Below are 12,307 nucleotides of genomic sequence, written 5' to 3'. Positions count from 1 at the left end.
TGTAGTACATCTCTATATACATCGATACAACATTACTTGTTGATAGAAATCAACACGTAATGAAATAAGACCCCACGGTTTGATGATTGATAGGTGTGTGGGCTGTCTTTCATTTTGACACACAGAACAATGGGGGCTATCCACCCTTATCCACAATGTAAAGTAATTCACACAGCCTCTTCCCTCTTCTCTCTGTGAGGAGCAGCAGGTTCAGCTTTCAGAACAAAGTAACAAAAAACAAAAATGGCATTCATTTTTTTAAATGTGTAGTAATAGATTTATTTATTTTTCTTCTCAAGAGAGTACCAGAATGTGTATTTTATGTTAGTATTTCAAAAAATCTCCTGGGGGAGAATCCCCCCAGACCCCCCTGCAGGAGTTGGGTTTTCAGCATGTCAACTCTTTCACCTGTGGGGAAATTGCAGGATTGGCTCCAGGTCGCCCTTTTTATTTACTACAAGACAAATGTGCCTTTTTATTTCATACAGTTCAATTTGGATTGAGACAGGGAAATAATCTAAACCTCACGCGTGGCGTTTCACTGTCAAGGGGGGCGATATCGTGTATGTAATTACATTGCAAATACTGACTTGAGCCCCACCACTCTATGGGTTAGCCCTACCATAGATTACCCAACAAAAATACTCTGGAGCCGCCACTGCTAACAAGTGACATGTAATGTAATGTGTAAGCATTGTAATTTTGACCATGCTAGCATGCTGAAGTTAGCATTTAGCTCAAAGGACAGCCACACAAAGACGCTAGCTGAATGAACTCTAGTTCATTCCAGGTAGGAATGGAAATTCCTTTAAAAAGAAAAGATGGGCACTGTAGTCTTTAGCAAAGTAAGTAATATAATTCGACATCTAACTGTGATAGCAACTGTGCGACTGAGGTGATAATGTGAGCATGGGACAAACTGAACTAATACCTTGTGTTGGGAAACCAAATATTAGCAGCAAATCATACCAGCAACTAGACTTCTGTGTATTTTTACAAAACTATGATCTCTTGGTATTCCATGGAGCTTATTGTTTCAGAGCATGACAAATCATCAAAGAGTAGAAACCCTTAACTCTTCTATATAGGCATGACAATATAGATGGACTGGTAGGAAAAGCATTCTGAATTAGATGCGTATTGTAAATAAAAGCTTTAAAATAAAACACATATTACAATCGAATCAATTCGTTTTAAGAAATCTTCCATTCTATGTGAAGGCAAATAGCCAGTATGTTAGTAACTTCAAAACATTTTTATAAAGTGTAGCAGACCTTAAACCAGTGAATTACAATATACATAAAACAATGTTATAATATCACACTGTCATATTCTTCTTCCCTGGAACCATAAAACTGGTTTCGGCTAATTAGCACAAGAAAGAAGAACCTTGAGTATATCTCGGTACCTTGTAATGAACAAAACAAAAGATATATATATATAGTTGGGGAAGGTTTCATATTGTAATTTGTGAAATGGTGTTAAGAGTTACCTGAAGGGTTGTTTTTTTATCCACTGAGGGTGCAGTTAATTAGGTTGTGCAGAAGTGATTTTATTTTCTGTGCTTTATTACACCAGTGCTCGGTAAAACCACATTTGGAACCCTAAGGTGACCCAGTCCCTACCAATAGTAGCATGTGATACTGTAATATTCATCTATTTCACATTTTTTAGTGTCAATGATTTTTCTTCCATTTGACAGATTTGTTATCTCAATAATGGTTTGATTACATTTCCTGCAAGTGGGGCTGCTCTTGATTATGAATAAATATTCATTTGATCAGTTAAAAGTGATTGTGAGTGGGTTTATGCCTTTGAGTAAAGAATAATCAAACACACCTGTTATTTATTGTATTTACTATTATATGTGTATTAATAGTATTTACTATTATATGTGAAGCATAAATCACATCTGGAGAACTGTGTATATATATATATAAAGAAACATATACAAGCGAAAATGCCTTTCCAATGAAATAATATTTTTATTAAAACATACAGACAAAAATAAAAGTAGCATACATAAAATGTAATGGCATACAACACTAGCCAGGTAGGAACATCAGATCAGAATTTAAAAGGATAAACAGTTTTTGACAAAAATAGTCAAAATATATTCTATAAGAAATGCTGTACGGACACTCCCTGAGGCTAATGGTGCAGGAGATGTATGTCAGGAATTGTATCCATATCCTCAAAAAAAGGTTAGGCTTCAAAGGTTTTTGGGACAGTACTTTTTCTCAAACCGAGCTACGTCAAACTTCCGCTGGCAGCCTTTGTAGTTCATGTAGCGGACCTTTCCGAAAACCTTTCTCTCTCCCCAGGCTCGGTCGTGGATGCCACCAATAGACCACATACAACCTACAGGAGGGACACGAGGGGCAGAGTGAATAAATATGTGAGATTTTCTAAATCAGTAACATTAACACTTTAATCCATGTCCTCACCGACAAAGCCATTGGGGTCCTGGCCATCCAGACTGTAGCGGTCGTTTAGGTAGAGGGCGATGGAGAGCGCCTCCTCTGGTGAAGAAGTCCACTCCAGAATCTTTTTGGCCCAGTACATCCTCAGGAAACCATGCATCTTCCCCTCAGTGATCATCTGGTACTAATGGAGATCATTTGAAATAAACAGCAGTAAGAAAACATTTCTTAACACAGACTGGTGATCAAAACTGGAATGAGAAGGTACCTGAGAGGCATTCCAGAGTTTGTCATGTGTCTTTGCTTTCTCCAGCTGCTCCCGTGTGTAGAGATACTCCCTCTTGTCTTTGGCATGAGCCTTTAAACTCTTCTGAGCCCAGTCATGCGTACCTGAGGAACACCGTTTATAAAATGTAAAGAGAACGAGCGTCATAATAATAATAACTTGAATTGATATAGCGCCTTTCATAACCTCAAGGTCGCTTTACAAAGAAACATATAAGGACAAGACATAAAACATAAAACATAAACATGGTTTGAATCATTCCTTTACAAGCTTTCCATATTGCGGTGGGCTCCCAGTTCGGACAAGCAGACAGGAGTGCCAGAATAAAGCAGAGCAATATACTGCTGTCGACAGGGGGAGCAGCAATAAGCATTTTAGACATGTAAAAGAAGCCTACCCAAAAACAAAGGTTGGTGGACTACTATATCTATATTCTATATTGTTTATTTTGAATGTATTATTGTGTGCCTATGCAAAGTTCGGATTCATAAAGTCACACAAAACAAACAGGTCAGCATTAGACCTGCAACCCCGGTGTTCTGCCAGTTAAAATACAAATAATTCTGAGTAGAGCCTGGTGGCTTTGACAAGAGCATGGATAAATATAACGGCTTCAGTTCCGCATCAGGAACAGACTGCATAGGTGTCTCTCAAGGTAAATGTGTGAAAATACTCTCAATATAGCAGAAGCAAACAGTTATTAGGTGGCTAAAATATATTTTGCTGTTGCCCCCGTCCGCAGCAGTCAATTGCTTGACTCCCATTGGGTAACTCCTATTTGGTTTCCTAAATTAGAGTTGTGCAAACAAACATTTACTGACGGTAACACACTGACTAAGGGTTAGAATCTCACACAACTAGACTTCAAATCATCTGAAACTGAATGATGTCAGCAATAGGACGAACAGGATGCAACTTAATGAGATCTAAACTAACCCTCTACGCTGTCGTATTTCTCGTTGTAGAAGCAGAAGTTGTCCGTCAGCTCCCTTCGCACAACCAACTCCTCGATGAAGGTAGCGACAGATGGACCTGCACATTTCCCACTGCTCTGAACCTGCAGCGCCACACGCTGGGCTGAAAGGTGACCTGATGGTGGATGAGGATAAGAAAGAGTGATGGACAGAATGAGGAGGCAACGTTAAAAAGGGTCTGAATTGGTATGAGTGACATTTAAAGCTAACCTATTTTGTTATGGGTTATGGTTTTTCACTTTGAGCTCAATATATGTTGTTAATGATCTCTGCAAAAGTGGGAATAATCTCGGTTTACATTAAATCAATTAGAATTTTCTGTTTTTTGAGCAAGGTGTTTTGTAAGACAATCTGCAATCTAAGTAATGCTCTACTGCATATGTTCTATACACATTAAAGAGAGTTCTAAATTGAATAACAGATGTCCGAGTATTGAGCCTTGTGGGACACCTGTCACCATTTTGGAAGGACAATATTTTCTCCCAGAAAGAAAATTCTGCACTTTCAATGTACATCCACTAAAGTGCTTGTTTTTTGCCACTGACAGTCTCAGATTGTTATTCAAAGTGTCTAACCCACATGATGGGAGGGAGCCTACATAGGATTTTTTGGGGATTTTCTGGGTTCTTCTTTTCAACAACAATAATAAGTTGGACTTACTGTACACATCCAACTATGACACCACTACTCAAACTCTCACTCATGTTCGCAATGTTGTCCTCTCGCAACAAGTAACATGACCCAAAAATAAAATAATCAAGCAAAATGTTCAATTTCTCTGTAGGGTTACATACAGTGGTCAAAACACTTATATTATTAATTCAAGCCTGTATTACCAGCAGCCAGGTGCAGCGTTTTGGCTTAATAGTCAATATTGAACCAATTAAAATGCGCTGTCCCCATTAGTCACTTAGACACAAAAACGTGGGGATATAAGTTGCAGGTTAAAAAAATACCAAAGACCTGCTAACCAATTATTCTAGATATTTAGAAAGGCAGTGAAGCTTAGATGGATGAGAAAGGGTTTATAAAATGTTTAATTAGAGCTATAGTTGATACAGATGTTCCATACATGTACCCATATACAATTCATTTTCATGGTGCTACTTACCAAAGCGGATCCAGGGGGACAGCTGGCTAAGGCCTGCAATGTTTGGGTCGTTGCGTTGAGTAGCGAATAGTTTGAGGCGTTCATCAATGAAGGACTCCAACATGGCCACCCCTCCGTTGGTGCCCGGCATAGCCCACTCCGGCTCTCCTACATCTCGGTCTACCTGCAGGGAGGCTAGGGTTTTTTCCCAGTCTATGAGCTGTAAGATAAAACAACATTTTAAACAATTGACCCCATTGGGTGGGTTATCTCTAAGCTGTTGAACATTCATAACAGAGCCGGCAAAGTAACCAATCAGAGCAGACCTGGCTCTGGTTTTCAGACAGAGGCCCAATCCCAAACCACGCCCTACACCCTACCCCTACACACTACCCCTCCGTTTGCGCGTTCACGCGGAGGGTCCGCCACATTGAGGGCTGTTCCAAAGCAATCAGAGGGGAGGGGTAGTGGGTTATAAAAGCCTCCGACGGGGAGTTTGCATGGATGCAAGCTCGATAGTCTCACTCCACAGATGTGCAACAGTTTTTCGGGCATGGAGGAAACAACGTCATACAAATGTGAGTTCCATGTGGTTATGTTTTTAAACGATAATTAATACGTTGCCTTAACTAAAACATGCCTTTGTGAAACATGTATTTTGAACTCTACACGTGTTAATTTCATTTGGCAAGATTACATTCGATTTTTATTTTGAAGATGTACAAATATAAATCGGAATCAAACTAACAACACGTGTCAATTCATGTATCTCACATCCATTCACTTACAAAATCGGTTTAAACTTAGGTGTGATTTGTAATTTCAGGGACTGTGGTAAAAACCAAGGCACTTATTGCATTAAGGATGGACAAGGACAACCAGTTCTGCAAAAAACGAAATGCTGCCAAAGAAGCGTGGGAGTGAGTTATATTATGCACTCAATTCATATTTTGTGCAATGAAAGTAATGAATGTGCACTTTGGGTCATTGACTTAACACCAATATATATTGTTGAAATATGCTATGATAACAGGTCAATCATTAAGGAACTGGACCTTGGGCAACATGTGTCTCACAAACAGGCCTCCAAGAAATGGGAGAACCTAAAGAAAAAATACAAGGTAAATGGTTTATTGTTAATGTAAAACATTTGTTTGTTTTTAAAAAAGCTGAACAAAGATTTCTAACATGCGTTTGTTTGCAATAGGGACTTAAAAGGCAAAGGACTGGAGCAGGGACTGATCAGGGGGAAGAAACCCCTGCAACATGGCCCTTCTTCATGGCCATGGATGAGGCCATAGGTGCAAGGCCTTCAATTAGTCCTCCTGTCCTTGTTGCCTCAGCCTTGGCAAACCCCACAATCCTATTTGATACGGAGGTTGCTTCCTGCTCCTCTTCCCCCCACCCCCCCCAATGTGGCTGATGATCCAGGCCCCTCACCACCGTCTGAGGCTGGAACCACCCAGCAGCCCCCCCCAAAAAAGAGGAAAAGTGCTAAGGGAGTGCTGGAGTGCCTAGAAAGTGAGGCAGAAAAAGAGGACGAACGCCTCAGAGAAATTTCTCAACCTGCTTGAAAAAATGGTCTACAAAATGTGATTAATTTTTTTTCCCCCACCATTGGCCATTTTTATGTTGATTATTGATGTTACTTGTAAAGAGTTGTTTTTGTTCGCTTGTATAATTTATTTGGAAGACAATAAACCTAATTTAACGTACTCCATGTCTTGAATATTGTATGGGTATATAGTAAATACAGGTAGACGGGTGATGAGTGACATTGCTTTTGCGTGATTGTTACTTACATTGTTCTGTGTGGGTTTGATAATGTAGAAGGAAAACTTTTGCACAAAGTAATGTTGTGCACGGAACAAAAGTGTTTTTTTCACAGTCTGAAGATTAACCCTGCATATCAGCATTTTAAATAAAGATATGCGTGTGCGCTTCATAGGTATAAGCATAAGGGATTAAAATATACATGCCATTTACGGCATTAATTGCTCATGTCAAACCATTTGCAGAGTTGCACTCAAAAACAAAAGTGATTGTATTAGAAGACCTGTGTTCATTTTGTGAACCTTTGTTCTGTGCACCTATAATGTGATTGAATGATCCAAGAGGTAAGGACATTTGTCTCCAATTTGGGATTATGCAGAAAGACAATTGAGGAAAACCAAGTTTGAAATCAACGTTGCACAGGTTTGTTTTATTTCACCTCTTTTCTCTAAAGTGGGAAGTGGAGCTCGCTAACAAACACAAATGAAATCAGGTATGTGTGCACATAATAATACAAAAACACAAGTTACCAGACAACCACGTTTTGCCAAAAGAAAACACAAAAAAACAAAGTACATTAAATGTAGTCGTGCTCTCTCAGGTGTGGTGCCATTTGGACAGGAGCAGACAGTTGTGCAGCAATCCTGTCCCTTAGGTGGTGTCCAGGACTTTCCTGTCCACCTGCTGCGGCAGGGGGAGGATTCTGGTCCTGATCTTCAGGGGGGAAGGCTTCAGCGTCCTCAAGGACATCGTTCATGTTGATGCACAGATTGTGCAGAAATGCACAACATGCAATGATGTCAGGGGCAAAGCTTGGACTGACCTCCAGCGCTTTGAAAAAGGTGGCCCTCCAGCGAGTCTTCATCCTTCCAAATGCTCTTTCCACCACAGACCGAGCCCTGGCATGATGGGCGTTGAATCTTGCCCGCACCTGTCCGCGAGGGACCTTGTAGGGTGTGAGTAATGCTACTGGTTTTTCCAGGCAGGGATAACCACCGTCCCCAAGGAGGAACCAACCAGCTGGGGGAAACAGTGCCTGGCTGAAGATGGGGCTGTTGCGAAGTACTCTGGCATCATGAACGGAGCCTGGATAGGCGATGAAAACATCCAGGAATCTCCCAGTTGAGTCACAGATGGCCTGCATCTGGATGGAAGGAAACAGCTTGTAGTTGATGTAGTCTTTGTGGTACTCGTTTCCTGGAGGTTTGATGCGTATATGGCATCCATCAATCGCACCAGCAGCATGGTGAAATGCAGGACTATTGGCAAGCTGACAGAAGTCGCCTGCAATCGCTGGAAGCTCATCTGCGGTTGGCAGGGAAATGAGGGTCTTCAGGTTGGCCTTTATCTTCCCGCTGACGTGTCTGATGATCCTGTGGACCGTCGATTTGGGAATCCCGAATGCTGAACTCACCACAGAGAGCGATAGTCCATGGGCCAAGCTGTAGAGGAAAGCATCTGCACTAAATAAGCCACACTAGAGCGCTTAACTCTAAAGTCCTTCTTTAGACAGGCTTCAGGGTTGGCATACAAGGCGATAATTGGGGCAGTAGCATTGAGCTGCATGTAAAGACCTTTGCACCCCTGTAAAAGACAAACACAGGACACAGTATTGTTAAAATACTATAAACATGAAATGTTTGTAATACACACCCTATATAAACTGTATTTTATATATAAAATACACACACACACACACACACACACACACATATATATATACATATATATATATATATATATATATATATATATTTATATATATTTATATATACAGCTCTGTAAACATTTCTGAGACCACTGCAGCATTATCTGTTTCTCTGGATTTACTATTTTTGTGTTTGAGTCAAATTAGCCTTTCCTTTTGTATTATATAAACTACTGACAATATTTCTCTGTGTTGGAATTCTACAGACACTATATAGATATATAATATACGTATAGCTTATAAGGAAAGAAACAATAAATGAATGTATATCAAAATATATCAAAAATATCTATTTGTATTACACATACAAAGTTAATACTGTATAAGAAATAAAGTTAAGAGAATTGTTGTATTAGCAATATTGAAATGTTTACCTGCCACTGGCACATCGCTAAAATGCGCCTCAACCTTCTGCGCCTTCTGTCGGATCATGCCCTTGCACCCTCTAACAGGCGACGGATAGCAACGCAGGTCAATGCAGCCGAGAGATGTGGGTTGGACACCATGACGTCCGTTTCCGTTTCCTACGGAGAGAGGGGAGGCCGTCCCAAAGCGGAGCGCTGTATTTATACCCTTAACCCTTAATGGAGGGAACTTCATTCAGCTGCGAGTGTGGCTCCAGACGGAGTTCACTCCGTCACGGAGGGGTAGGGTCGAGGGCATGGTTTGGGATTGGGCCAGAGTGTGAAAAGAGGTGCTGCAGCACAGGCAGCATGAGAACTTTTTGAACATTAAAGCATGTTCACATGTCACAGTGGGGGTACAAAATACAAATATGAACCTGAAAATTAGCAGAATTGGGCCCTATTAACATATTGCTTACTGCAGCACTTACTTTGGCGGTTCTTGCCGTTGTGTAGGGGTGTTTTTCTACCAGAGGAAAGTCTGTGAGGAACTGCGGGAGAAGCTTTGTGAGTTTTCCTCTGATTGTCCTGGCGGCGTACTCAAGTTTAGGTGAGGCTACCCAGCAGGGGACAATATTGTGGGCATCTACCTACAGAAATGAAAATCATATATTTTGTGACAGATAAAGAAAAGTAGTAATAGTGTCAGTACACATACACACAAATCAAAGCAATCCGCATACAATAAGACAGAGTGTGATTACACTGTCTTAAATCTATTTCTTTGTGACGAGTACAAGAAATAAAGCAAGGACATAATCAGTGAAAAATGTGGGGAGAAGTCGAATAACCAAAATTCAGAGCATCCTATCGACACTGAGTGAGAGTGTGTACCTGTATGAGGGGAATATCTTTTGGAAGAGTCTTTTTAACATCCTCCAACCACTGCAGTGGCTCTCTGAGGGGGGAGAAGTCTGTTACCACTGCGCCCAGTTCTCGATCAGACACAAAGCCGGGGAGAACGTCTCCAGCTGAACCATGGAGCAGGTGGAACTGGATGTCTAAGGATCTGCAATTCTGTTTGGTGGGAGCAGAATAAAGATTAATTTGAGGGTAAAAGTGCAAATAAATGTCATAGTATCAATGTAACCTGTGAGTCTTCTAAGTGCCTCTCAATCATCACAAAATACACATTTAACTAGAGGTATACTTCTTTTAGTTATTATTTTAATTCTCACACTAAGGCTGCTAATAATGATTCATTGTATTATTGATGTTTCTAATTTTGAAATGTGTTTTATTCTATATATCAAATTTAGTTTGTTTTCCTTAACTTTATCTGTTGGTCATTAAAATCACATGCAATTGTCAAAAAATACCTGTATAATCAGATACAGAAGCGTATATCTGTAATCTACTTGTTTTTGTTGACATTTTTACTTTAACTTCCACCTTTACAATGAATAAATCAGAATTGTAATTGATTAATTTGCTGTCAATCCAATAATCATTCAATTGTTTCAGCTATACAACATTCAACGAAAAGCTAGAGGCTTTAAAGGGTTTACTTTAAAATAACTTCAAAAGAAAGAACTTGGTGTTTCTTTACCTGGTTGATGTACTAATGGAATTAAGTACATGTTTTTTAGATTTTGCAAAACGTGCTTTTATTTAAATGGTATGCATCAATACTCTATTGCTTACTCCTTGTATGTGAAACCTACTTTGCAGGATAATAAACGGATTCTTGTAGTGAATACCTTTTCGACTTCTTTCAGACCTTTCAGCATGAAGCTGTAATGTCTCAGGGTGGACAGCTCTGATTTTGGGACAAACAGGCAGAAACAGACGTGCAGAGGAAGCTTCTCCTTCAGAGCAAGCTGCTGGGCATGGATCAGAGCCCAATTATCTGAAACAAACAAAACATGTTGACCACTGAGAGGACACAAGTTAATAAAAAATATCTTGTTACTTTACTGGTAGTTGCTTTACGCGTTTACCTTGTACTCTGTGGTCTCGTGACATCCAGTACAGAACACCCTCTGAGCCCTGCTTTATCCTCTCAGTGTTAGATATGAAGCGGAGGCGTTCTTTGTTGAATTTCATCTGCTTGTTCTTTGTCCTCTGCTGCTTCAGACTGTCCTGCAGCCAGTCCTTCTCCTTCGTGGGATCCAGCTTCTGCTGCTTAGCACTGGGTTCTTTAACAGCAGCAGCAGATGTAGACTTTCGTTTTTTCTCAGACATGATGGTTTGACTGGTTCTTGTTCTTGGCCTTGTTCTTGGAAGAAAGTACTGAAGTGGTATCCAGATAACTGTGGGTAACAACTCTAAAGAAAGATGAGCTGCAGTCAGATAAAACAGAGTCAACATGGTGAAAAGCTGAAGATACCACGTGAACGTTAGCAAGACATAACAAACCAAAACAAGTTCCTTGCCATGAACTAAGACACAATAACCACATATTAAATGATAGAAAACAAAGCACGACACCATTAGAGAAGCTTCTCAATCAAAACACAGGCTCGTTGGGATTTAACTTACCTCCTGCAAATGCTGTGCAGCATACAATGAAAGAAACGTTCTGAATCTGATAAAGGTAGGCTACTTTAAGCTAGCTTACTGAAGCTAATGGCAGACGACGTCATTTTAGCAGTCAAACTGTAAGAAATTCGTTAGCCGTCATTGCCTTTCCTTTAAACAAACATGAACACGCAGATGATGTTTAGGTTCTTCTTCTTCTTCTCTTTTTAATATTGGCGGATCGCAAACAGCTTTTGGTTGCATACCGCCACCTACTGTACACGAGTGTGTATCATCATGTCATCCCTCTAATAAACCAGCATATCGAAAAACATAAAACTAAGAAACCATAAAATAAATAAAACAAAACAAAAACAGTTAGATTATTTTCCCTATCCCAGTTTCCCTCAAAAAGGTGAACAGTGCCTTTCTGGTAGCTCTTACTCCTTCTCCTTCTGTTCCCAGAATACCGGCAGCTACATTCCACTCGCTCTCTGCCTCTAAAACGTTATCCCTTAATTTTCCTCTTTCAACTCTGTAGGTGACACAATGTAATAAAATATGTTCCACATGTTCTTTAACTCCACAGTTCCCACACTTGTCACTGTCACTTTTCCCCCATGACATACAGAGTACCATTCAATGCTGTGTGATTTAGTCTGAGCCTAGCTATCATGATTTCCTCCCTTCTGTTTCTTTCTTTATAAATATTAATTGTAATTGTCTTTTGCACTTGATGATACTCTTTGCCTTTCTGGTCTTTCTCCCACCTTTTCTGCCAGATCTCCATCCCTTTCTTCTTAATTACTGCTTTTCCTTTTCCGTTTCCAAGTTTAACTGGTAATGTGATTTCCTTTTGTAGTGCACTTTTTGCTAATCTATCAGCACACTCGTTCCCTTTCACCCCCCTCATGAGCAAGCACCCAGCAGAACTGCAGATCTATCTATCTACTGCCGCTTCTGTGAAGTCTTAACAGGCTGTGATTGATTTCTATGAGTATGTCTTCTCTGGCAGTTGTTGTTGACTGTGTGCTTTGTAAACTGGATAATGAATCTGTGCATATCACCACCCTATCTGGTCTGACCTCCACTGTAATCCAGTAGCGTGGCGTGGGGAAAAAATTAGGGGAAGCCAATAATACTACGTCCTTTTTTTGGGGTCGGGGGGGGGTGGTCAATGTAACGCTGT

The 12,307-nt window shown here is 40.3% G+C and overlaps 1 protein-coding gene across 2 annotated transcripts; it reads right to left on the bottom strand.

Annotated features, from left to right (window-relative positions):
- Positions 1–1,981: 1,981 nt before the first annotated feature.
- Positions 1,982–11,319, bottom strand: LOC117488795 (deoxyribodipyrimidine photo-lyase-like). Of its 2 annotated transcripts, none has more exons than XM_034137902.1 (10): positions 11,140–11,319; positions 10,599–10,940; positions 10,359–10,507; positions 9,493–9,675; positions 9,090–9,248; positions 4,795–4,993; positions 3,646–3,798; positions 2,692–2,813; positions 2,448–2,607; positions 1,982–2,361 (listed from the first exon to the last, which is right to left on the bottom strand). In XM_034137902.1, the coding sequence occupies exons 2-10, from the start codon at positions 10,840–10,842 to the stop codon at positions 2,213–2,215; spliced, it is 1,518 nt and encodes a 505-aa protein (XP_033993793.1). In that variant the 5' UTR covers positions 10,843–10,940; positions 11,140–11,319; the 3' UTR covers positions 1,982–2,212. The 2 variants fall into 2 exon arrangements, with proteins under 2 accessions (XP_033993793.1, XP_033993792.1); XM_034137901.1 differs by having other exon boundaries at positions 10,599–10,925.
- Positions 11,320–12,307: the final 988 nt, after the last annotated feature.

The sequence above is a fragment of the Trematomus bernacchii genome, unplaced genomic scaffold, assembly GCF_902827165.1.
Source record: "Trematomus bernacchii unplaced genomic scaffold, fTreBer1.1, whole genome shotgun sequence".
Lineage (NCBI taxonomy): Eukaryota > Metazoa > Chordata > Actinopteri > Perciformes > Nototheniidae > Trematomus > Trematomus bernacchii.
Note: the sequence above shows the minus strand (reverse complement) of the source record. Positions and strands in the feature narration are given on the sequence as shown.

Excerpts from the sequence above, each read along its gene's own strand:
- LOC117488795 (XM_034137902.1), bottom strand. The coding sequence starts at position 10,842 with ATGTCTGAGAAAAAACGAAAGTCTACATCTGCTGCTGCTGTTAAAGAA. Across the intron at positions 9,249-9,492 it reads AAGATATTCCCCTCATACAG|GTAGATGCCCACAATATTGT; the intron begins GTACACACTCTC and ends TCATTTCTGTAG. Across the intron at positions 2,814-3,645 it reads GAAATACGACAGCGTAGAGG|GTACGCATGACTGGGCTCAG; the intron begins GTTAGTTTAGAT and ends GGTGTTCCTCAG.